The sequence below is a fragment of the Anomalospiza imberbis genome, chromosome Z, assembly GCF_031753505.1.
Source record: "Anomalospiza imberbis isolate Cuckoo-Finch-1a 21T00152 chromosome Z, ASM3175350v1, whole genome shotgun sequence".
Classification (NCBI taxonomy): Eukaryota; Metazoa; Chordata; class Aves; order Passeriformes; family Viduidae; genus Anomalospiza; species Anomalospiza imberbis.
This window is the reverse complement of record NC_089721.1, coordinates 8,403,177-8,429,438: the sequence shown is the minus strand read 5'-3', so window position 1 is coordinate 8,429,438 and position 26,262 is coordinate 8,403,177. Positions and strand designations below refer to the sequence as shown.

The 26,262-nt window shown below is 52.2% G+C and overlaps 1 protein-coding gene across 4 annotated transcripts in view; it reads left to right on the top strand.

The window, feature by feature from the left end:
* Positions 1-26,262, top strand: part of ATOSB (atos homolog B) — a 36,617-nt gene that overhangs the window by 6,418 nt on the left and 3,937 nt on the right. For 2 of the 4 annotated variants that reach the window (XM_068176619.1, XM_068176615.1), the window contains 3 exons: positions 22,207-22,299; positions 22,895-23,081; positions 24,638-25,901. In XM_068176619.1, the coding sequence (XP_068032720.1) occupies positions 24,804-25,901 (1,098 nt within the window). In that variant the 5' untranslated portion in view covers positions 22,207-22,299; positions 22,895-23,081; positions 24,638-24,803. Of the gene's footprint in view, positions 1-22,206; positions 22,300-22,456; positions 22,655-22,873; positions 23,082-24,637; positions 25,902-26,262 lie in introns of those variants that run through there. The other 2 variants (XM_068176616.1, XM_068176618.1) reach the window with 2 other exon arrangements.

Here is a 26,262-nt window from a genome sequence, read left to right as displayed (position 1 = left end):
AACTGGGCTTCAGGCCATCTCATCCTTCAGCCTGATGCTGTAGTGGTACCCACCGTGGGTGAGGCAGGGATACATTTACCTGTGAAGGTGAAAGGAAGGAAAGAAGAAGTCCTGTGCTCATGCCAGTGCCCTGTGCTGGAGATTAGCGATCACAATGCAGTGAGAGCAGAGCAGCCCCTTTATCCTGCTGGGTTGTGGCATTCACTAATACCTGTTCCATGGTGGGATTTTATATCTCTCTTAGTGATGAGAGACATGGCAAAGACCAGCGAAGGGTTTGCTCTCAGTTCTCCTGGAGCTGCTCGTAGATCCCAGTCCACTAAGTTCACAGCATCTTCTCAGGACTCCCCTACCTTTTAACAAGGGCCTTTTCAACACAGGGCACACCACAGAATCATAGAAAGGCTTGGTTTGAAAGGGACCGTAAAGATCACATTCCAAACCTTCTGCCATGGCCCAGGGGAGCCACACACTACACCAGGCTGCTCAGGGCCCCATCCAGGCTGTCCTCGATCACTGCCAGGAATGGGACATCCACAGCTTCTCTGAGCCACATGTGCCAGTGCCTCACACCCCTCTGGCATAGTACTGGATCCACTTTTCTCCCACCCGTCCTTGATAACCAATTAGCTTAATATCTTCATGGACAGCAAATCTCCCATTTATGTGTAAAGCAGCAGCTTTTTCTGTTGCTTGGCCACAGCATGAAGCTGTTCTCTGGTTCATGTACCACCTTACCCAGGTGATATCAGTGAGTTTATATTTGGGCTGAATTAGCAATTTTGGTTCAGTTTAGTGCAGCTGACGGTGGTCTGGAAACTGATACAGCTTGCAGACCCATGGACAGAATTGCAGTGCCTCTCTTGGGAATGGGATGGAACCCTGTGCTGAGAAACCTAACGACTGGGCAAAGTGGAGTTTATATCTTCAACAGAAAACGGTCAGCCTAACGCCCTCCAGCCTTCTCTTGGTGTGTGTAGGCTGCCCTTGCCCCAGAGTCTGACCAGCTTATGTAGCACTAGATCATCTTTCCACTGAAAACCACAAGAAAATGCTGTCTTCTCCTTCAGAACTGGAGCTCTGGGTTCCTTGCGGATACTGGCACTGGAGTTATGCAAGGAATCCCCTATTTGCCCTACCATCTCTGTTGCAAATAGGTCGGGCATTCCAAGATCCTGTTCATGGGAGTGTTGGGACAGCTGGATCCTTGTTCAGTTCTTTCTACTCCCAAGATGATCCCAGAGGATCATCTGCTGAGACTATTTTAGGTTTCTGAATGTTGCCGGTGTCCCTCTGAGCTCTTATTTGTGTGCAATCCTATGGCTTCCTGCTAAGATCTGTGTGAGAATCTTGTATCCTCATGTGTGAAGGTTTTGCTTGGGCACAGTGTCCCAGGGATTAGGAACAACTTTGAATTTCTCACTTACTTCAACATCTAGCCCATATCAGCTGTATCTGTGACTCCTTTTTGTAACCTTTACTTCTGAACATCCTTTGGACCTTGCTTTGCAGATGCCAATGTATTGCCTGGTGGGAAGCAGCCTGCAGCTTCCCAATTTTTTCTGCCAGAAATGTGCATCCTTCTTGTTGGCAGCAGTTGATTCCTGTTGTCTCAGATGGGAGCATGCGTTGCTGAAAACAGTCTTCCACAAAAACTCTGGGTGTGGAAATACTCCAAAACCCACAGCTGAGTGAGGTGAGATCCTGGTTCTGGCCATCTCTGTATGGTTGGATGGCTACTTGCCAATTGCCACCACCATCCTCCAACGTGGCACAGGGTGGGGCCTCCTACCCTCTCCCTTTTTGGTATACCCAAGACTTTTGGCTTCCATGCACTTTTTGATTTCCACCTGCTCAGGTAATTTTTCAGCAGTGCTGAGCATTGCTGAGTTTTGTGTTGAGGCAAGATGTGGCTCTGCAGTTTTGGCCCATCTTTATTTTTAGCTGTGTAAGGCATGGTTGATGGTATCTGAAGGAAGTTGCACGGCCTCCGGAGCTCCATGACTCATCCTGGATCAGGACTGAGGCTTTGCTAGCTTCTGCTATAACCCTCAAGTGATGTAACTGGCTGTGAGAAAGGGCAGAACAGAGAGAGAAGCAGAGCTTTTTAGGAGGTTGGGGTTTTTTTGCTTGCCTGCAAAGTTGTTGAATTTACACATTGAAAGATATTGACAGGTATCACTGAGTGTGGTTAAAGAGAGTCCTTTGTCTTCCCCATGTGTCTTGTGCCTGTGTGAGAGAGGTGAAAGGGAGAAGAGCTCTGATTACCACCCAAGCTGGGTAACTGTTTAGTGGCACATAGCAATGGTAGGTAAGAGTTTTTAAGGCAAGAAACAAAACAGGGTCCTGTCTCCAATTCAAGCCACTGTGAGGTTTGGTGCAGCAGCACAGACCTGCCTGAAGTGGAAATTGTCTGGAACTGGAGAGCAGAGGCTTAGGAGGTGCCTGCCAGGATGCAGCAAGAAAAGTCTGAGACCCCCATTCCCATCAGGTCTGGTGCTACTGCAATGTAGGAAGAGCTCCTGGGGCTTTCTGACCTGCAGGCAGATGTGTTGCACTGGACTGGAGAGGGGCTGCAGGTCACCCCCATGGAGCAGGCCCTATGGAACAGGTGAGGATGTTCAAGCATCCCTGCCTGCCACAGCACAAGGGAGATGCAGTTTAGAAGGCCTCTATTCCCCATATCTGTGGGTGTGGCTCTCCTGTGCATTGCCTTGAGAATAGACAAGGTGGGGTGCAATGCACCTGGGTCCAGAGTAGGGTCCTTGCCCCTAAGGTGGGCAGGGATGAGGGCTTGTGGGAATGGGCTTTCACCTCTACCCCCTTTCCTTCCTTGGTGAAGGTGCTGCTTTTAAGGAGTATGTTGAGGCTTTTGGGTGTTCCATATGTGGGGGAGCAGGGAGAGGACAAGCAAGGGGGAACAGAGACAGGGGAGATAAGGGAGCATGCTGGAGGGTATTGCTGTGACAACTTGCCACTGGCAGTGACACTGACAAGGCAGAAAAGCAGTCGGGCAAATGTGGAAGGTGCCACAGCTCTCAGTGCAGTCCAGCCAGTCCCAACTGTGCCATGGTCCTGGCACCCCTGGACTCCTGCCTGACAATTTGGCATCTGGAGCTGTTCTCCTCTGGCAGCAGCCTCAGGGTGAGTGGTCAGGGGTGTTTTGTCCATCTTCTCTCCTCTTTCTCCCCTTGCTGGGATGTGGGCAGACAGCTCCCATTTAAAGACCTGTTTGTTTTGAAGCCCTGAGCTGCAGAGCAGGCCCAGCCAGGAACAAACCAGTCTCTTGATCCCTCTCACTATACCATAGAAGAAAGCGAGTCATTCTGCTGCCCTTGCTTATCCTCAGTTAATCAACGTTAAGTGACTCCAGCCGTGGCTGCACCTTCCCAGGATGCCTGACCCTGTGCTGTGCTGTTCCATCCACTTTGCACAGCCAGTTTGCCTTGCTCCTGGGTATCTGTACTCAGGGAGAGCAGACACTCTTGTGACCCCTCTGATATGGTCTGAGACTGTCTTCTGGGGCAGGCAGAGGAGAAATTAAACATTTTTGAGGCTGCCTTTGGGTAGACCCCTTACCAGATACTGGTAAGAGAGCTGGCTCTTGTTGGTGAAGGGGAAATCATGCACTCACTAGCAGAGGAAATGGGCCAGGAAGCCATCTCCAGCCTGGCCATAATGTGTGTGTGACTGAGACCTGACCTGTCATCCATGATATGCCTAAAGGCCTGGATGTAAGCCAGGGAAAAGGACCTGCTGGCAGCAAGCACAGCTTGCTCATGTCAACATGGATGGCTGTGTGAGCTGTAAACCTCTCTCATTACACCTCTCAAAGGTCACTGCTGGCAGTGAGCTACAACACCCTGCCCACAGCTCTGTGCCCAGCCCAGAGTGGGAAGTGAACAGTGCTCTTGGAGATGTGTGGAGGCTAGTTGTGTGGGCTTGCCATGGGGTGGCACATGCTGCTCTGGTGCCTGTGACCAGAGTCTGTCTGGGACCAGGTGTTCAGTCAAAAATGGATGGGAAAGGATGCCTGTGAGCTACCAAATAGCTCTGTACTCACAAATGTCATAATCCATGCCTGAGCTGTGAGGTATAAGGCCTCATGTATTACCCTGAAAACCATTTCACCATTTCCAGTGTGCCCTAGTGTCCTTCTATGATTTAGGGTTACTGTAAGATCTGTATGGACTGCCCACTTCTGTCCTGTTCTGCAGTTTCAGTCATCTTAAAACTCCCAAATAGTCTAGACTTGTTTGCACAATGTTCCCTGGACTCCAGACCCTGGTGTTCCCAAGGGAGAGCAAACAAGGAGGTAGAAGCTGGAACATGGAGGCTCTGGGAAAGCCGCCCATGGTGGACAGCAGTCTGCTTCCTCCATCTCACTTCCAACAGGTTCCTTCTGCTTTCAGAGGGGACCAGCTTGCTCTGCACTGGGGGCTGGAGCTTCCTTCCCATGGAGGAATCTGGGACGCTGGTACCTGATGCTGAAGAAAGTTTTGGGTCAGCAGCTCAAGCACTGCTTTCTATATATGTGACCTTCAGCACTTGGTATGAGAGTTGGTGTTACATTATGTTATGGTGCAGGTGGTGGCAGAGCATGGTAAAAGTCCATTGAGCCACACTGTAGTTCCCTCTGACCCCACTTTCACAGCCAGGATACCAGGGTTTGCTTATTGCCAGTCAGCGCTGCTGGAGCTGTCAGGCCAGCACTGCCACTCAGCCCTTTCTATACCAGCCTTTGCATTGCTGATGAGATTAGCCTAGCTGGGCCAGCAGTGGACAAAGGGCGTAATTCTCAAGATCCTCTCTGCTGTGGCTGCCAGCAAAATAAAGCAGTTGTGGCATCAAGTAGAGAGTCTGAGCTTTGCTTTCAATTCGTCTATTAACAGCAGCAAAAGCTAAAAATATAAGCTGTTTTTGAGGAACTAGAATATTCTCAGGCTTTTCATCTAAGTCTGGTCTGCCAGCCTCTTTCCTAGGCTGACAGTCTGGGATATTAAGGTATTTACAATGATCTGTTCTGGCCATGTGATAATTCTGGAGAGAGAGAACAGAAAAATTGGTGGCATCAATCTGCCACCCTGAAAATGCTCCTCTTGCTGCTGTGCCTGTTCCCTGTAACCAAAGGCTGTTTTGTGGCTTAGATTTGTTGAGGAAACAGACTTACAGCTCTTCTCTTTCTTCTGCGCAGCAATTTCCCTGGCAGCTCAGTACGAATGATTTATTACAGATTTCAGCTGTTTAATTCTGTTTCCCTACAATATGACAGTGTTGGAGTAACTGAGCAAAAGGCAGTGATGTTTCCGGAGGAAGGCTGCTATCAGAGGCCACCCCTGTAGCAGAGGCTGGAAGTAAGGAGGAACAGTTTACCAGGAAATGCCTGTGTTCGTGTACTGGGCACTTTTGGGAAGGAACAGGCATCTCACCCTTAAAGCTTCCTCGTTACAGGACTCCAAACATTGCCAATGAAGCCGTTTGAGCAGTAGTGAGAATGCTGCCCTCCAGAGCCTGGGAAAGGTCTGACCATAGTGGTGGTCTGTAGAGAAAAGGCAAATTCTGTCCTTAAGTGAACCTTCAAGTGCTATTTTTGGACTGTAGGTTTTTTTGTGGCTTTTTTTTTTTTTTTTTTTTGGTGGGTTGGGGTTTTTTAATTACTTTTTGGTGGCGGTTTGGGCTTTTTTTTTTTGTACTGAAAAGAGGAGGAATCGTTTTTGCAAATCCCTGTAAGGCAAGAGAGAATTTCTTTTGGAGTGAGATGGCCTGAAACTCGATACGTCTCTGATGTGTGTTAACAGAGAAATTAAAAGATAGTACCATAAAGTGATAGGGGATAATGAGTTTCATCTAGTATTATGTTGTCCTGGGAGATAGAGCTGGGGCAAGGGTATTGCAATAATGTTATGCTTTGCATGACAATAACAGCAAATACCATCTTAACACACTTCCCCGGGGAGGGGTGAAAGGGTCAGTTTTCAGAGAGTCCCCAGGAAGGTGGAGCGAGGCAATCAAGAAGGCAGAAGCCTGAGAAAAGATGCCAGGAGACTTACAGATGACCAGTGTGTAGTAGCTGTGCATTTTTTGCAGCTTGAGTTTGGTGTTCCCATTCTTTGTCCCAGCTGAACTGGGCAATGCTGGGCTCTTGACCTCACTACAATCTTGAGAAACATACTCAAGAAACCATAACTTTAATAACATTCGTGAGATGTCTGACCCAGAGCATGAATTAACAAATCTTTGATTTATCTATTTTCTAGGCAAATAGATGAGCCGTGGTTTGTTACTGCACCAGTCAGGGATTTTAGAGAGTTCTGCTGTGGATGTACGCTGCTGTAGACCTGGTCGCGGGAAACTTTACTGGTTAGCAGGTCCTCAAAAGGGTTTCTGTAGGTGTGTGATAAAAACAGAGTCCCTGAGGTCAATACCTGGAAACTTACCAGCTCCTAGAGCTGGACCAGAGTATCAAGTCTTTACTCAAACACATGAATCTTTTCAGGTAGAGAATGCCATGACTTGTTCTCAATGAAGCATCCAGTATCCTAACAATCTTTTAAAACCTATGGCACCCTTGTGATTTTTAATGCTTTATCTGGTTCTTTAATTTGGGATTTGTTTTTGGTTTGGTTTTTTTTTTGGTTTTTTGTTGTTGTTGTTTGGTTGGTTTTTTGGGATTTTTTGGGGTTTTTTTGGCTATGCTAAATTACTTCATGTCCTGATCCCCTCTGGGTTTATGTAGCCCAGAGAGCTGGGTTCAGTCCATATGGCTAGCAGCAGATTGGGGCCAACTTCTGCTTTAAGAGAGGTGGGAACAGAGGAGATTCACAGTTGGGAAAGCTGCTTGGTGTAGAATTTGTGGGTACCTTTTAATCCCTCCCCATCACTGGGATTCTCAGAGATCTCGGTACCACTCTTGCTCCACTCCCCACACTGTGCCAGGGGGGTGGGGGCAGCCCACCCACTCTCCTTCCTCAGGGCAGGGTTAGCATGCTGTGACTCTGTTTTCCTGAAGCCTGAGGAGAAGGAAGGGGGTGGAGCAGGACCAAAAAGGGGCAGAGGGGAAGTTACAGCAGCTGCTAGGAAATGGCATTTTAGGGTGCTGCAAGGTGGCCCTACCCTATCCCGTATGCCGGGGTGGTGTTTTGGGGTGCAGTGGTACAAACTGGTTCTGTCTGCCATGGAACTGGTGTTTCAGGATGTGGTTGGGCAGCTCTGTTCCAGCTGCAGAGCTGTCAATTTTGGCAGCCCTTGCTCCATACTGCCTTTTCCTGTGCCAGGGATCATACTAGAAAGTGAGACCTTTGCCTTCCATGTCCTCTGCCTTCCCATGTCCAGGGTGTATAATTATGCACAGTCCTGTAGCACTGCTTCCCCAGCTTGTGACGTTGGGCTGCTGGTCTGGATGTGGGTCTGAGCTTATCTCAGATGAGGCAAGAACCAGCGGGCAGGCTGTGTAGTAACAGCCTGGCATCCCTCGCTGGCTCTGATTTGCTCCTGGTCATGGAGCAGTGGCTTTACCAGGGGACAGGAGCAGAGGAGTCCTTGTAAGGCTGACAGTGGAGGTGCCCAGTCCCAGCTATTTCCTTCCACATCCCTGTTCCTCTGTGTAACCCCAAATCTGCATGCATGGAGCATGTTCTGTAATAAACCTGCTGAACAGAGGGCAGGTAGAGCAAAACTGGGAGACTATAACAAGGTGTAAGCCCAAACCCTGCCTGTGTTGCTGCAGCAGTGTGAGGCATAGTAGTTTGTAATGATGGTGAACATGGCCACAGACATCCCTCCTACCCTGTTGTGTGTATCTGATGCTTCCTTTGAGCTACCAGCAGATTTTCAGTACAGCTCTTTTGTAAATGGAGGGTAGGTCCAGCTTCCCATGGATGCTGCAAAACGCCTTGCTTCTGTGAAACTCTGTTCATTTGAGGCAGTGCCCTAAGGGTTAAGCCATGGTTGTGGGATAGGGTTTGTGACAGGAACAAAGAGGGCTTTTAAGGTCTGTGCTGGCCTAGGAATAGAGGGAATTGATTGAGCCTTTCCCAGTGTGTTGAATTACAAAGGTCATGGAGACCCTTTTGCTGGGAGGCAGCAGCTTTTGAGGTCCCTGCTGGAAGTGGGGCAGAGAGAAAAGAAATTGTGAAAGTCAATGAGAGCAACTTAGTGGACAGCTTTAAGACCAGGTGAAAACTGGAACTGTATCTTGGGGTAAATGATGACTGAACACAAGGCTGGGTACCTTCTCCCTGGGATTTTTGGGTGGTTGGTTTTGTTCTACCTCCTTCCCCCTATTCCATTTACAGCTGCCCCCACACATGACACCTGAATAAGCAGCACCTCTGGTGTTCCCAGGACTTGGGTGTGCCTCTCCAGCCTGCTCAGGGCTGGTGAAGGCAGCAGAGGGTAAAAGGCAGTGCCTGTAAGGGAGGATCTTTCTAAAATGCAGAAGAGGAGAGTCTCTGGTGCCTACAGGGACATTTTGCCTTGACAGAAGAGGAAGCTTCATAGCCACCTGAGCTAGACCTGGAATTTTTATGCACAGTTTAGCAGGAAAGCCCATTTCTAGCTGGTTTCCTCTTAATCTTGTCTGCTCAGGGTGTCCCATGGGGCACAGCAGCAGAGAGTCCAGCAAAAGAAGCTAGGGAAGGGATGGATGGCAGAAACTTCTGTTTCCCTTCCTGCAGCAAGATGAAGAGTGGACACAGGTAGTTTCCATCTTGAGCTTTGAATGACATGAGCCATCCAGCCAATGCACCCAAGATGTATGAAAAATGTGGCTTAGTGGTTTAGTCCTTAAAACTTTCAGGTTTTAAGTATCAGCTGATCAGGTATTTGGCCATTCAGCTGCATCCACTGGCACAAGTGTGCTTCCCCATCTGATCTTTTATTTAAAGTAATTCCACTTCTGATCTTTATGTTGGATCAGGTGATCTCAAATGGGATTTTTGGAGCAAAGGACTACTTGGGCTCTGCCTGGGAGATGAAAGCTGGTTCCAGGGAGTATCCCATGAGGGTCTCTGCAGCCACCACTTAAGTTAGCAGCCTAGAGGCTTCTCTACTTTTTTAAGCACTAGAAGGGCAGGACTGTGGGAGTAGAGAGCTACATGAGAAGGGGGGCTTGTTTTGGAGCTCTCAGAAACCCAAACATCCGTTCACCTTTGTAGCCAGCCTGTTATTGGGGTCATTCTCTGTGTATCTGTCCCAGTAACCAGGAAGTGTTTCAGCAGAAGCATCAACTTCATGGACTAGTTGCTGCTTAGCATTGACTTTGATAAGGCCTGAATTCCTTCGTCTGTTGTTGCTCCAAATCCTCTCTTCTCACCCTGTCCTTTGGCATCACCTGTGCTGCAGAAGCTTGCCACTAACAAATACAAAGCTGGATAACTGGGCTCCTCTCTGCTGGTAGTTCCCGGGTTGCTGACCTGGAATGTGCTGTTTGAAGACAGTGGAGTCTACTCACTGTATTTTGGGTGAACACTCTGCCACTCTTTTCAGTCACCTGGACTGCAGGAGGGGAACATGAGGCACTTGCAAGAGTTCCCCTTGGTGTGGGAAAGATGTCAGAATCAAGAACAGCTTGGCTGTCTCTGCTCTGCTCCTTCTCCCATCTCAGCTAGAGAGGGGTGTTGCAGATGGGATGTTACCCCTCTGTTAGTCACAAAGAAGGGTGTGGCAGGAAAGTCTGGCTCAGAAGTCAGTCAGTCTGGCTTCAGCTGGATCAGTCCCCAGTTGCTTAACTGGATGTAGGGCAGTCCCTCAGGTTCCCCTGTGCTCAGGGGCTATATGAGGGAGCTGACCATGTCCAAGAGCTCATACAGGTTTGTTGCTGCTCTCTCAGGGGCTCCCAGAGTTTGTAGACAAGCCCATCTTTTCAGTGGTGGTAGGCTGATTTAAGCATGTGCATTTAAATTGCTGGGTCCATCCTGCTGGTGGCTGCTGAGTTTTGTTCAGGAGCTTGCCTAGTTGCTGTGACCTTAGTGACACTGTGGCCATGGTGTTGGCCCTGCTGACACATGCTGAGCACTATGGATCTCCCCCCTGCTTCTCTAGAAGGGATCTGAAGTACTGGAGCATCCTGATGAGGGGTGCTGTGCAGGGGAAGCTGCAGGAGCCCATAAGGATGCCATGGGACAAAAACTTGTATTTTGTTGTCCTGAGAAGAGAGAAGAGGCTCTGTGTATACATAGTGAAGATCAAAAATTTAGAAGTCCAGGGAGAAGCAGCAGATCTGGCACACAATCCTCAGCTTTGGCAGAAAATCATTCTTTGTGCCTATTAATATGTGACTTTCCAGCCCAAAGTGTTGTCCCTCGCTCCCTGGCCAAAGTATGGTTTGCTTTGGCCTTAACTCCTGGGTGTCAGGGCTTTCTGTCTAAGCTGAGGCTATGTGACCCTGCTGAAGACAATGCTTGATTGACTTGTTCTCTTGTAGTATACTTGTCCCAAGTATCCTGTGTGTGGCTGCAGGCAAAATGCTGCAGGTGGCCAAGTGCTCCTGGGTGTCCCTTGTCAGCATGACTGTGACCCATGTGATGTGGGGAGAAAAGAGTGAGAGAAGAGCCTGTGTGATGCCAGCATTTTTCTGTTGTAGTCAATAGGAAATGGATCCTCTAGCTCTGACGGGCAGAGGCGCAGGTCTGTGACTGGGTGTGCTGCCTGGAGCAGCATCTCGTGCTCACACCACAGCTCTCCTGTGCTCAGACACAGATGGATGTGCAGAGCCCCTGTGTGTGCCACAGCTCTCGCTGGGCTTGGCACAGCTGCACAGTTTCATCTTGTCACCTCTGTCTGCTCTGGTCTCTCTGAGGAGACTGAGGTTACCTGGACAGCCCTTGGAAGGGCTTAGCAGGTGGAGGCAGTGTGTGTGGCTTGGGAACAGTCCAGGATGTGGAAAAGAGGGAAGGGAAAGGGTGTGGGGCAAAGCCTGTTTGAGCCTCAGCCCCAAGCATTAGGGAATTGCTGGTCAGAGGAGCAGCCTGCAGAGGATCTGTGTGTACACAGACCATGTGTGTGACTTGCACTGTCCACACTCAGGAACTGGCCAGGCCTCTGTGCCCTGCATGCACAGTGGCATTAGCTGATGCCAGCTGACTGTAGCCATGCTTAGAAGAAAGAATTTTATGTCTCCCAGGAATCTGCCCACCTTGGAGAGTAAAACCAGGAAGAGGCACAGCCTGGAGGGATTTGTTTGGCTGTACCCAAAGGCAGTTTAGCTGGCAGACATCTTGCCTGTGGATCTGAGCTGGGTGGCAGTGCTGGGTAACTCTCCCACAGCCAGCAGGGTTGGGCTGATAAAGGGAATGGGTTTGCCTGGAAGGCAGCCTCGGAGCCTGGAGGAAGCCCTCCCCTAGCCCTCCCCTCCCTTGCTCCTTGTCTTGGCAGCACTCCCAGCCTGTCTCTGCCCCTTCTCCCCACAATGGACTTGAGCCAGTAGTGTCACCCCTTGCCCCTCTTGGGTGCTGTGGGAGTGAGGGTTCTGGCATGGCCAGGCCAGGCTCCCTGACCAGTTTGCTGCCTTGCATAATCTGTGTCTGTGTGCAAAATTGCCCATTTTGTGTGCATACACACACACACACACACACACACAGACACACAGACACACACACACACACTCCCTTCGTGCACGGGGCTGTGGCAGAAATGAGTTAGTCAGGAGGGGGTGAATCACAGGGGAATGAGTCAGTGGGAAGTAGAAGGCAGGTGTTTGTGCAGGACAGGGCTTTAAGGGAACCCAAGGGTCTGGCAGCTCATGCTGAGTGCCTGGGAGATAAGCTGAGCTTGCCAGAGGAGAGGTGGGAAAGCCACAGGGCTTAGCAGGCAAAGGCAATGCCTGTGCCTTGGGAGTAGGCCAGGATCTTAGCTACATTATGGACTCCAGCTATGGGAACGTTGCTGTCCTGGAAAGGCTTGGGGTATCTTTGGTGCTGAGGCTTTCCCAAAGAGGAGCACTGCAAGGGAGTGCAGGGACCAAGTATGCCTGCCTCCAGTGAATCAGGTGGATCTTCATCCCCACGCAGGCAGTGAGGTGTCCAGCCAGCCCTTGGCAAGCTGAGCAAGTCTCTGTACTGGTCAGATCCTGCCCAGTTGTCTGAGAGAGCAGATGCAGTATGGGAAAATGAATGATACTCGTTGGGGCAGAGAATAATAAACAAATAGCTCTAGACTGAGTGAAGACAGCATGGAGGAAGAGCTGGGATGCAGATAATACACTGGAGATTTGTGGAAATGACTGGTTGCTGGCTGCAAAACCCATTGTGTGACCTAGGCTCTGCTGCAGACCCTTGCGGGTATTGCCAGGGTTGCAGATGACTGCTTCTCTCATCGAGGGACCTGCTCTGGACTGCTGTGTTTCCATCTAGCACAACTGGTCTCTGCTGAGTTGGACTCCTAATTGTCCTGCTCATCACTCCTGCAGACAGGTCCCTCATGGGCATGGTGGAGGTAGCCTTGGTATCAGACCTACAGCAGCACAACCAAAGCTCTCTGTGTCTAGGGCCAAACTTCTTGTAGCAGGTAATTGGGAATTCTGTCTTAGAATCAACATAGGTGTGTTGCAGCAGGCACTGGTATTGCTACCAACCAGAGCAAGGATCAAGTATTTGAACACAAGCAGCTCCTGCTGATATTGGGTTGAGATGAGTCTCTTTTTTCAACATCCCCAAGGCAGACAAGTGCAGGTATCTCCCATCCTCCCTGGTGGCACCCTTTTCAAGGTGTAGAACATTCTCAAAAACCGTGTAAGTCTCCAGATCCCTTCTGGACCCCAGCAGGCTCCAACAGACTCCAGAGATAAGCTGAAGCTCTGGCTTCTTGTGTGCTGCAGTGGGCAGAGGCTGAGAGTGGCGGGCTTGTGCAGCCTGGGGGAGGGAAGGCAGTGAAGGGGGCTCTTAGTGCTGCTGCAAGCTGTGGGTTTGCAGGGAAGCTGCAGCTTGGCTCTCTTGGGAAGTGCCCAGGGGCAGGATGAGAAGCAATGGCACAGGAGGGAAATTCCAATTAGATACCTGGAAAAATATTTCCCTGCAAGACAGTTAGACTCTGGAGTAGGCCCCAGAGAAGGGAGGCAGTTTCCACACTTGGTGACTTTTAGCCCCTGGGCATGGGCAAACCCCGAGCAGTGTGCTTGAACTTGGCCCTGCTGTTAGCGTGATTGGATCCAAACTCTCTGAGGTCCCTTGCCACTGTTGCTCCTCAGTTCTGCAGTTCTCAGGTTGCTTGGCAATGTCACATCTCATGGACTATTGGATTGGCCAGCTTGGAGGTACATGGAGGGCTCAGGGTCTTGTTCTATCTGTCCTCTTCTCACTTGTACTCATCTGTGTGGTATTAGCAGTGGTGGGAGATGGAGGCACTGCCTTAAGAGCGTTCCTCAGCTCATTCACTTGCCCCAGTTTCTCTTAGCTGGAGCACCCATCTCTCTTTAAGTCCGCATTATTTTCTTCCCACATGAGCACAAGAAAGCAGTGGGCAGTGAAGCACAGGATGTGAAGCATCCTCCTTGCTCTGCTGGAAGCACAGATCTGTGATGTGTAGGGGGGTGCTGGTGTTTTTGGAAGGCTCGTGAGGATTCTGGCCTCCAGCCCTCCAGATGGAAAGTTTATTTTCCCTATGGTGCCTGTCCCAGAGATAGTGGTGATTGGAAAGGAAGTCATTGGTAGCTTTTTTAAAGGTTCCAGCTGCTTGACCATCCTCAGCAGATGGATGCTGAGATGAGCCTAAAGGACTGTCTGGAAAGAATTATTTGCTCCCAGTATTTTCTGTTTCTTTGCCAGATTTTTATTTTCATGGCTGCTCTTTTCCTGATCCTGTCTTTCTGCAAGGCTGGCTGCTGGCAGTCATACGAGCCTTGTCTTCAGGAACAACTTTGCTCTGTGATTTATTGTGTCTCCGAGCTTTGACCTGGTGGCTGATGCTGCAGAAGCCCATGTCTGGTGTGTAAGTGTTCAGAAGGTGTTTACAGGGTTTGGCCTATCCTATCTACAAGAGTAACGAACCAGAGCAAAGGGGTCTGCTCGTAGCCTTGGCGCCTGGGTTAAGCTGACCTGCAGCAGTAGCTACATCTGCTTTCTCATCTGGCAGAGGCTGGGTGGATGTCCGGGCTCCCTTTATGTGAGTTTTCAAGGTCTAGAACATTCTCAAAAAACATGTAAGTCTCCAGATCCCTTCTGAAGTTGCTTCTTTCAGCCATTCCCTTGGGCTTGTTGACACTGGGCTGCCATCACCCTGTGTGCTCTGCTCTCCCTTCCTTGGCAGTCCACACATAACTCAATACTGCTCTGGGCATGCTGGCTTTACTTGGATATCCCTGTTACAGCACCCCCCTGCACATCAGGAGCAGCAGGATCTGGTGGTTTGGGCCAAGAGGTCCCTGAGGTCTGTTCCCACCTGCAGGAGCAAGTGCTGTGTGCCGGTGGATGAGCTGGTTTTTGGTAGGCCATGGAGAGCTCTTAGGTCTCTCACAGGCTTTGTCTCCCTAGGAGGGTCAGGTCTAGGAGGACATCTGTGTCTTCAAGGCATGGATCAACCACCAGGTTGAAGATGTTTTTGACTTAGTTGCCTCTGCTGTCTGTGGTGCCCCAGGGGTGGTTCACTCTGTGTGGACCAGGAGGTTTGCCATTTCATGGGGAGTAATAGGAGCTGGACCGTGTCTCCTGCTGCCCTTCATATGGATACACCTACTGTCCCTCTTACCCCCATGTTTCCCTTCTTAGGGCCTTCTGCTCACACTGTTTGCCTTCATTATGGGCAACATTGTGAATGTTTAGATGACAGTTGTGGCACTCTTTTCCTAAGTCCAGCAGGGTGTTTTGCCTTCAGTCCTACAGGAAAGAGAGGTTTTCCTTTTCTATGACAAGGTGTAGGACATTCAATTCATGGTGAAAATACTCCTTCCCTGCAGTAGCCCTGATTGTGTCAATCTTATTAAAATCAAAGATGGACAAAGCCTCACCCTTATGGCCCAAATACCTGCCCAGCACATGTCATCACTCTGGCCTGTGATAGACTTGAGCCCTTCTAAATCGCAGCTGGAAATGGGTGAGTTGGGTGGGTGTGCACAGCCATGTGTGTGTGTGGTATCTCCTCCCCCTGTGCCACGTACATGTCTAGTATAGGGAGTGGAAAAGATGCTGAATGTCCCCACAGCTGCTGCAGCCTTATCTGCAGGCTGCAGCTTGGTAACCAAGCAGGAGGCCTGAGTGCCTGTGCTCAAGCACCTCCCTTGGAGGGCTCTTACAGTAAAGGGAAGTGTATTGCAAGAGGACTTGCACTGGGGAGGGGCAGTTCCCACGGGGCAAATGCTGCAGTGCACAATCCTTGCTGTCCTCCCCACTGCAAGCCATTTGCCTACTCCCTCTTCAAACGTGTAGCTTTGACACCCGGAGCTGATCAGAGCAATTCAGCATCCCTGGGACTTTCTCCACTGCCCTGAGGTGCCTGGTGACTGAGGAGGTACAGAAAGGTGATGGTGTCATGGGTCTGTCGGGTGTCAGGGACTCATCAGGGGAGTGTGGGCAAGGAGGCTTGGGCTGGTGGGGCTGTGGGTGTGTGGCAGTCAGGAATGGGAGGAGCCTGGGGTAAGTTAAGGTATGAACTGCAGCAATCAGGAGGCAACAGAGCACAGGTGAGAGCTAGGGGCTTGCCTTGGGGGGTCATGGAAACAGGACAGGGTCTGATGGTGGTTGAGGATGAGGTGGGAATGAGCAGGAGCACACTTGTGGGAATAGAGAGCCCAGCTGCCATGTGAAGGATGTGGGGAAGGGGCAGTGTGGTGCATCTGAGTTTAGGCAGTGTGAATGGCTACAGAGCATCAGGATACAGAGGGATGTGGCTTGGTAAGGAGGCTTTGCATGCCTGTGGCTGTATGCAGTGGTGACAGAGGGAGAAGAGAGATGGCAGAGCTGGGAGCAACAGAGCAACATCACCTGCTGATTTCTGTGCTGTCTTCTCCCAGCTTGCAAAACATCACCTCACCACCGGAGCTCTCTGTCAGAGGCTCCTGTTTCTGTACCCAGCTAATAGTGCTGGAAAAGGGGCTGGGCTGTTCAGGCTGCACACCTAGATCATGCTTCCCATGGTGCACAGCCCAGGACAGGGAGCTGACAGGAGGGGAGTTACTGTAAGTGATCGTCTTACCACTGGAATTGAGTTAAAAAGGTTAGTGTACAGTTTGCAGGGCTTCTGTTGCAGACACCAGCTGCAGGGTGTTATTCCTCCTCTTAGGAAATCAGATAAAAGGGACTCTTGGTGCTAAAATTTGTAGATCACTTAGAATAGTGAGGGCCGCATCCAGACTGTGTCTGGGGAATGCATCCCTTGGACAAATATCCTTACTGAACTTGAACTGAGGCAGTGCATTGGTGCCTTAGTCATGGCCAGAGACCTCAGGTATCATGCAAGTGCAGACCAGAAGTGGTCCCTGCCCTTGGCCAGATCCGCTTGCCTTCTCAAAGCCATTCTATGACTGGCTGCACCGGCATGTGACTTGGAAATCACACGGTGGAAAATTTTCCATTGGTTTCAGTTGGCACCAAGCTCTGGACTGGAACAGCCAGTCTGCGGGGTCATCAGTGGCTGAGGTCCCCTGGGCCTGTTCCTAGGGCCAGCACCCCTGAAGAGGGACGGGAGGGCTGGAAGGCAGCTGGCTGACATGTTCCAGTGCCTGGGTGGCCTGGGGCTTGCTTTCACATTCTTTCTTGCCACAAGGTGACTGCTGAGGCCACCATGCTGCTCCAAGTCCAATGCCATGGGGCTCCCCAGGGCTTGCAGGTGCAGTGCTGGCTGCACCTTCCCCTGTGCAGCAGCTACCCCGAGGTGAAAAGACACAGCTTTTTATGATGTGGAGCCAGCACAGAGAAATTTGCTGCTTGTGCACAGCTGTGGTCCTGGGCCTGGCTCGTGTCCTCCGGCACTTCTCACCCGGGTGCTGCCTCGGGAAGGGGAATAGGGGCTTGCCTACCCTCGACTCCCTGTGTCAGGCAAGTGGGTGCCACCTCGGGCTAATGGGGGTGAATATCTGCGGTGGAGCCTAGCAGCATCCTGCTGCCTCTGCAGGGATCCTCTTGGGCAGCGGAGAGTTTTCCCCACCCCCAGCTCTGCCGCTGCCTCTTTGTTTTCTGGCAGAAGCCTCTGTGCCTTTTCATTGCCGTTGAGGCGCCGAGCAGGAGCCTACATGTGCCGCGTGTGCGTCTCGCCGGGAATGTGATGCGGGCTGGGAATCCTGCCGAGCCAGGCATCTCCCCTGCAGGGCAGCGGAGGCCAAACAGCAGCTTCAGGGGTCTCCTTCCCATGGACTGTTCCTCCGGTCGAGCAAGGCTTCGAGGCAGCTGGTCTCCCTCACAAAACCCTCTTTTGCATTGACAGCGCTTCTGCACCTTGCCACAAGTCGAGTAAGTTGTATGGGAAGGGGCCGGTCCTCAGCTGGGCACTCGGGCTCTCCGCTGTGGTCCTCCCTCGCTCCCGCTGGGAAGGCACCTGAGATTAAAGCAGCGCCAAAGGCTATGGAGCTGGATACAGCGGTGGCTAAGGATTGCTTGTGCTGCGCCTGCCTCTCCATGTATTTGATCTCTCGACTTCCAGCGGGGACTGAATTCCTGTGCTGGATTCTGGGCTCGGCTCTTGTGAAAGGATCCAATTATTTTAGAGCTTTGAGCATCTCCATTTGCTGCCCATATTTGCGGCGCGCTGGCTGGAATTCCAAGTGATTAACGTGGCTGTGACATCCCTCCTAGGGGTGTTATCTTTGCTCGCTGTCCCCCACCGCCCCCCTCTTCCTCCTCCGGCAGCGAGCGAGCGAGACAGGCAGGCAGAGACAAAGGTCTGTCCTCAACCTGGGCTGTCCTCCCCGTAAGCGGCTGCTGCATGGGATTTCCCTGCCTTGCCTGCTGCGGGTTTCCTGGGTTCCCGGTGAAACACTGGAGCTGGGCGGCCGTGGGCTGTATCGCAGAGGTTTGAACCTGCTGGGCTGGGTGGGCAGGGGGTGCTGCCGGCCTTGGAGAGCTGCCCGATTGTCCTGCCGGATTTTAAGCTGCTTTTCGTTCTTTGACTGCGCTTTCCTGGGAAGAGGGGCAGCCGTGCGTGGAGGGGAGGTTGGCAGGGAGGGGGGTTGGACGTGGAGGAGAGCTTTACACAGGTGACTGTCGCATAGTGGGATCTGCCTGCAGACCCTGTAAACCCCCCTTCCAAGCTGCAGGCTATTGTCAGCATCGCCGTATGCAAGCCAGGCACCTGGGAAAGGTGTGCGGAGGCGATCTGTGCCAGGACGAGGGGCATCAGAGGGAAGGGGTAAGTCCCTGGGCTGGGAGCTCTGCTCCAGCTCCCCCAGCTCCCAGGAGAGGTTTCATTGTGTTATCCTGACTTGGCCGAGCAGAAGGGCTCAGTCCCTGCTGCACCTGAGTGTGGTGCTAGGGCTGGGGAGGCACTGCATGTTGCTGGGTAGACCTCAGCCCTTGAGGACGCTGCTGCAGCTTGGAGCCCCAACACGATGCACTGCAGAGAGGGCTGCTCTGTCCCTGGGGGCTTCTGCACCCTGTCAAGTGCCACCTCCCGAGGGATGGGAGCAAGCAGCAGCACCTCACAGACACAGTACTGTGGGCCCAGGGAGGTGTTGGGTCTCTGTCTCTGTAAAAGCTGTGACTGGTGGTTTCTAGGAGCTTGCACTTGTGACATGGGCTATACCTCTTGCCCCATCCTTCCTCTCTGGGCTCAGGCTTCCTCTCCATTCCTAGCAGGGGCTAGCACTGAACGAGGCTCTGCAGCTGCATAAATCTGACTTGGCAGGAGGCCTCCTGAGGACCCTCAAGAGCAGCATTTGCCCTTACAGTGGGGCAAGGAAGCTCCCTCACTCTGTTTCAATTCCCCCTCCCTCTCTTTCTTCCTCTCTCTTGTTTCCACCAAGTATCAGCTCCTTCCTGCCCAACCTGAATTCCAGGATAGTGCCAGAGCCATGGCCAGTGGTCGTTTTTGCTTTCAGGCACAGTTTGCTCCTCTAGCAACTCCTGAGTCAGCTTCTTCCTGGGATTGCCACCTCTGTTACAGTGCTGGAGGTAGTCCCCAGCCTCATGTCTGTCTGTCTCCTGATGGTGAGATGCCTGATCTGTCAGACTGTGCAGGAACCCTTCTCTGATGGCAGCATTGCTGTTAGTGCTGCCATCCTTGAGGGTTGTGACGGAAACTTTCTGCCTGCTGGCACTTCACAAGCTCTGCTCTTAGCCTGTGCCAGGGAGCTCCTGGGTTTGTGCTCACACTGCTTAGATTTCCTTCCTTCTCCTTGGGTCCAGATAGGACCAATAGAGTTATGATTTATCCTCCAGACAGTCTGTTTCCAGCAGTTTCTGTTACTTCTTCTCTTGCCTTGTACTCTGCTTGTTCTGAGGATGATTATTTGCCCTCTTCTAATGATGGCCCTTCTTCCTGGCTGTGTGGTTCCTGCTTCACCCCTAGTGAGGCCACCAGTGTCTCTCCATAGCATTTCCCATGAGAGGAAGCAGGAGAGAAGGCAGAAAAGGCCACTTAGGCATTGGTTTGGGGTTTTTTGTGGTCTAAATTGTGCGAAGACCTCTCTTGGTCCTGCAAGCCACCAGGCTGGTGCTCTGTCCCAGGCATCAGTGTCCAGGTCAAATCTTCTTGTCCACTGGCCATGTGTCCCTTTTGACTGGCTGGCAGTGCTGCTCTGGGAAGCCACTGGATTTCCCCTGGATGAGTGTGGCAACTTCGGGCACAGCTCTTTTTCTCTTCCTTGCACTGGTGCTGTGCTACCAGCCCTGCCAGGCTCCTAAGGGTTCTGCCTCATGACAGATAACCTCCCTACTCCACACTCATCCTGCTCCCTCTCTGGCTGGCACAGCACAGCTCGAACAGCAACAGATTCTTTTGCAGGCTGCAGCCCAGCATGTGGTACCGCTGCTGCATTGCCCAGCCAGGAACCCGTCTTCACTTGCCATCCTGCTCTGTTGCCTCCAGACTGAGACCATGGTCTGTTAATCCTGGTTTCCCCCTGGATGTGCTAATAGGAATGGAACCAGCAGGTAAGCCAAGTCCCTGACCCAACCCCATCAGGCCTGGCTGTGTTATTCCACGTCAGGCTCTGGTGGCTCGGTGTCCCCAAGGAACACAGCGTTTCTGCCCCAGTGCATGGGGCACGCTCCCTCTCTGCAGGTCATTTGGCACTGGGTATATTTCTTGGGTGTTGAAGCATGGTGCCCTCCCCAGGCAAAGAAATAGAGGAAAGCTGTGCCTGGCATAGCTCCAGATCCAGGTGCTGGGAGATCTTGGCCAAAGCACAGGGCCCCGCTTGTTCTCTGAGCAATCGGGGGGCCTTGGCAGGAGCAGGGCAGAGAGTAGAAGAGCTCTGTGTGGGCTTCTTTAAGAGACAAAGTTCTTTTAGTCCTTATCTTAGAGCACCAGCACAAACTGAAAAAAAAAAATCAGCATCATGTGGGCTTAGGAGGGGCCAAACCCTTGGTGTGGGCATATGGAGCCCCATGTGCTGTGTCCAGAGGGATGGTACCTGTGCTGCTCAGCTGAGCTGATGAAGCCCTGGGCCTGCCTCTGTCCCATCCATGTGGCCAGAATTAGGGCTCTGGCAATGCCTGGCTCAAGGACGGGAGAAGGCAGAGGTGACCAGGTGCTTTCTTCCTGTGCCTGCTTGGAGTGCAGGAGGCCATGGTCCCAGGGCTGCTGTTCTGTTCTGTGGGGAGGTGGTGGGCTCCCTTGGTGCTATCAGAGGCTGAGCTCTACAGTGAGCTGGATGGGCTCTCAGCAGGGAGGAACTGTCCTGGGAGGCACTTGGCACTGCCAAGAGAACCTCCCTGGGATACAGCCCCTTGCATCTTGAGGAGGGTGAGAAGCAGAGCTATGCCCCAGCTGCTGCCCATTCCAGGCTGTTGGGCATTCCTCACGGAGGATGTTCAAGAAGATTTTAGGGTTACTTGGAGACACTTCGGGTGATACTTTCCTGTCCCTGGCGTGGGGCTAGCATTTTCCAGCATGATGCTTCAAACAACAGTATCTGGGCTTGGCAAAAGGTGGTGCAGCCCTTGTTCTCGTGGCTGGTGTTGGCAGCACCTGATGACTGGTGTTGAGATCTCAGCTGGGAGGGATTTGTGGTGCTAGGAGGTCAGCCTGTCCTTATACATCCGTTCTCCTGAAAGGCAGCTGTTGCCAGGGAGAAAATGGCTGTGACTTCAGTGGGACACAGGGAAGAGAATGAAACGATGCAGGTGAAATTGTGTGTTTGTTCTGGTGTGGACACACTCTTTCTTCCACCGCACCAGGCTGATTCTTTCTCCTTGTTGCTGATTTTGCTTCTCATTGGTTGATAGTGCCACACAAGTCATGGTACAAGTCTCCCTCAGGGATGAAGGAGGGACACAGCAACCTTCCAGGCAGGCAGAGCACAGCATGTTACCACTTCAGCATTTGCCCACAACTGAGGGCATTCACTTGCTTTCCTACCTGCTTTGGTGCAGGCCTCATGGGGTGCCAGGAGGATCTGGTCTTTACAAAAATCTTTTGTTGAGGTTTTAGACCCATGGTTTGTCATGCTGCAGCACTGATTTGCCCTGCTGCAAGTGCTTCTTGGGTGCAATTGTATTGAATCTCAACAGGTCCTGTTCTGGCTGGTTGCTGGCAGTGCCCTTGTCCAGCAGTGGTGGTGGCTTTTGAGCTGTCCAGCTCTCAGAGACTGGTCATGACAGCCTGAAATTACAAATCTTATTGGAAATATAGTGAAAGAACAGCCTGTTTTCTGGGGCAGGTGAGGTCAGGCAGCAAGCACAGCTGATACTGGCTTCCCATGTGCAAGTTGCAGGAATGCAGAATTTGCCAGACCAGGGTGCCAGAAGGGGATTGCACTTGAGTTTTGCCGCCTCTGAACATCCATTTGGAGTTTTTGTTCATCTGCCTGGCCCTGCTGTTTCCAGCCTTCAGAGCAGTACTCACGGCTGGCTTAGGGTGCCCAGACAGCGACTTCCTGCTGGATGGGTGCTGCAGTGAGTCCCCATTTGAGGGATGCATGGGGAGGGCGGTGGGGAGGGCATGATCCCTATGGATAGGCACGATTTCCTCCTTTAGCTGGAGGTGCCTGGGCTAGTGAAGCCCATGAGCTGCCTCTGCCACAGAGGTGCTGAGGGTGGAGGTGCCCAAGGGCTCCTGCACACTCTGAAGGTGTTGCACCATGAGCTGCTGCTTCAGCTGACTCTTCTCCACACCCTCTTCCAGGCATCAAAGCTGCAGTGCCTGTGGATTATGACCACAGGGGAGCTGTGTTGCATCTGCAAATCTCTATTGCGCATCAAGGGCACATCTGAACAGGTGAGTGCTGTGCACATGAAAGGATTGCTCTTTGTGCTGGGGAAAACTGGTGGGGGACCATTATGGCTCAGGGCTGTCAGGCTCCTCATTTCTGCCTTCCCTGACAGGCATCTCATATTGGAAGAAAACAATTCCATGCTCTTCTCCTTATTTGTAGGGCCAAAAAGTGTCCTTTGCTGTGGGTGGAAGGGGGAGGAGGTGAACATGAGACCAGGAACTAACTGGAGGCCCAGAGGTTGCTGCAGTGTCTTGGAAAGCAAGGCATGGAGTGGTCTCCAGAAAGAAAGAGGAATCTGTTCCTATGCACAGGGTTTCATACAGGAAGGCATGCAAAAGGGATGTAAAATGAAGTCAGGTATGAGAGTTCACAGCTTAGCTTAAAATATTTGTGGTTTAAATGGAAATCAAGGTGTTAGCACTGCCTGAGGTGGCTGAGATGTATGTGGCCTTTGATTTGGGAAGCTCGGAAAGGCTGAGCCTAAATGCTGCTTTCCTTGCCTGCATGGCCCTGCAGACAGGAAGCAACCTCCTGCCCTTCTCCCAGGAAGCATCTGAATCACCCCACCCTTGCATCTCCCCCTTTCCTTCCCCTCAGAGCCACTGTGGACACTGAAGAGCTGGAGAGGACATTGCAGGTGTTCGGAGGCACACCGTGATGGTGGGAGCCATTCCACGGCAGCCACGCCGCTTCTGGGGGGTGCCTGACTGGCAGGCGTCTTCAGCTAGTTGTGCCAACGACCGCCTGCTGCGGGGCAGGGAGGTTAATCCACAGTCAAGCAGGTGTAAGTACGTGTGGGGGAAGCCAGGAAGGGCTGCAGTGTTGTGGGCTACACAGAGGGGTTGAGGTTGGCAGGGACATCTGGAGGTTACCTGGACCAGTCCCACCTAGAGCCATTGCCCAGGACTTTGTCCTGATGACTTCTGGATATCTCCAAGGATGAAGATTCTGCAACCTCTCTAGGTAACTGGTTATAGTGCTTGGTCACGTTAAAACAAAATGGCATTTTCTGATATTCAGAGGGAACCTCTTATCTAGATATCTAGATGAGATCTCACTGAGCCTTCTGTTCTCCAGGCTGAGCAGTCCCAGCTCTCACAGGACAGAAGCTACATTCCCTTAATTTTTTTCGTGTCCCTGTTTTGCATTCTCTCAGATGTGGCCTCACCAGCACTGAGCAGAGAGGGAGGATCAGTTTGCTCAACCTGCTGTTAATCCTGTTCCTGGTGCACTATTGTTTTTCTTTGCTGCAAGGGCACATTGCTGGCTCATGGTCAACATGGCACCCACCAGGACCCCCAAGGCCTTTTCTATTGTGATGCTTTCCAGCCAGTCAGTCCCCAACATATCCTGGTGCATGGTTATACCTTTTATCACTCCTTTTACACAGACTCCCTGGTCTCAAGCACCTTGGCTTGCCATTTTCACATCCACATCCCAGCAGGGTCAAAATAGTATATGCAGGCTCACTCTCCACCTAGCCTTGATCCACTTGGAGAACAAATTTCACTATTGCTCCCTTGCCCCTAAGCCCTTGCTCCACAAGATCAGGTACAGCTGCAAAGACAGGCAAAAGGCAGAGCTGCCAGGCACAGGCAGTTTGTCCTCAGTCTGCTGGTGACTTTTCCTGCATCTCCTCAGCTCTTGCAGCCATTTCAGAATTTTTCATACCTGAAACAAACCAACATGTGGACAGGATTCTCACAGCTCTCAAACTGGACTGAAAATCAAAAGTGAGGTATCATGCTGCACAGAGAAGGGCAGGCCTTGGAGCTGGCAGGAGTGGGTGGATGGTGGCCTTGGTACCTCCCAGCTGCTGATTGAGGTGCTGGAGATGCCTGATCCAAGTTGGTACAGGTAACAGGGATGTTAGGCCATGGGGCTGGCACCAGCCCTGCCTCATTCAGTGCACGTGGCCAGGGCAGGAGAGCCCGCACTGGGAGATGTTGCTGCTGTTGCCCAAAGGGGTGATTACAGGCCTGAGCCCCTGGGACTGGTCTGACCTGCCTGACTCCTGTGCTCCACAACAGCACAAGCGTGTCCTAGCAGAGGGCAGGCCTCTTCCTCCCCACCTGTCCAGACTCGTCCACAGGTGTCTCCTGCCTGTCTGGAGACTTCTCTCCTTGCCCGAGCCAGGAAGTTCGTGCTGAACCTGCCGTTGGGTGATGCCTCAGGGCTTCCCAGAAAGGCACATCAGCCTCGTTCCTCTTCCTGTCCCTGGATAGGTAGATTCAAGTGGGCTGTGTGAGGAGCCATGTGCCAGTGGGTCCCTTGCAGCCAGAAGCCCAGATGAGGATGGAGATCCAAGGCTGATCCTCATCCTTCTCTCTTTTTTTCCAGATGCTGTGCTGCAGAGCACCTCATAGTAGAGGGCTCACACAGAGATTCTGAGTGACAAGGGGGCCCAGCTTCCACCCCCTGCCCTTTCACCCTGACCTGTGGCACTTTACAGTCACCCTCCTGCTGCTGCATGGGCTCCGCTTGGAGTCCCAGCAAGTGAGGCTCCATGCGGCACATCCACACAGAGACGTCTCTGCCCCTGGAGCGCAGCACAGACCCCAGCCTGTCCCGGCCCAGTGGGGAGACACCCTTGGAGCCTTCCTCGCAGTGCTGCACCCACCGCAGCATCCTCATGGGCTACAATGAGACAGAGATCAAGCGCCAGAAGGTTTACCAAGTGTCCATCTTCTCCCATCTCTCCAGCTCCTCTGAGAGCACGGAGCAGCGGGCAGGCACCCGGCCAGCTGTCAAGAGGGGATACCCTGAGCAGCGAACTCTGGAGGGGGGGCGAGATCCCAAACGAACTCACTGGGGTGACAGGGGGGTGGATGGGGGCCCAGGGCAGCCTTCCCTGGATGATGACGATACCTTTGAGGATGGTCTGCTGGTGGAGGAGCTCTCCCTTTGCGGCTCTGCCCAGCACTTCTCCCACAGTGGGCTGCGGGTGGTGGAGCACCGCTGTGAGGGCAGCCCTAGCCACAGCCCCAAGGCCAGCAGAGAGGACAAGTCACAGGAAGTCTCCTTCTCTTCCTCCTCGTCCTCCTCTTCCTCCTCCTCCTCCTCCTGGCCCCAGCACATTGCTTGCAGTACTTTGCACATGAGAGACAGTTGCCCTGTCTCATTAGGGGATCAGTCCATAGACTATGGAGAGAACGGGGAGCCGGCAAGTGGCCGCAATGTACTTCACCTTGAATTGCACAGTATTGCACAAACAACCCAGTTGGACCCTGGTGGGAAGAGAGAGAAGCCAGGGAGCATCCCAGCTCACACCAGCAGGGCTAGCGGAGAAGCGGAAGGGCCAGCGGTGGCCAATGGGTGCAGGGAGTCCCTAGTTCTGCTGACAGCGCTCAGCCCCGAGCCCAGCAACCTGAGCTCCCAGGAGATGACACCCTGTGGGAGCAGCCAGCTCAGTAGCACGTGCCCAGCCAAAAGGAAGTTGCTGCCCGCTGGCGAGGTTATGACCGACTCCTGCTCTGAGGATGAGAGCCTGTCCCCAGCAGCAAGGAAGAAGAGGGTCCTGCCATGCCATCCTGTGCCCACAGCCTGCCGCAGCACTGATGCCAAGGGAGCTCCATTCTGGAATCACCTGCTTCCTGCAGCCAAGGTGAGCATTGCTCATGGGGGGAAAGAGGGAATGGCCTGGGGATGCCCAGAGCTCAGGACTGTGCTTGTGGGCACTGTGGTCCAGTGTGGCACCATGCCCTGTCCTGTCCCTGAGCTGCAATACTGGTGTGAGCAAGGCAGCAGCTGACAGTCAGCCCTTACACACATGGTCTGTTTTAACCAGATCTTGACATCCTGTAGTCACTGGATCCTCTGCATGCAACCAGCTTTTTCTCCTGGAGAGCCTTGATTGGACAGGAGACAACCTCCCCATGGCAGTGAGAGCTGGACATGTCATGAAGCCACTTCTGGTGTCTGATTGCTTCATGTTAAGCTATGATATACCAGTAAGCTTGGGAAGA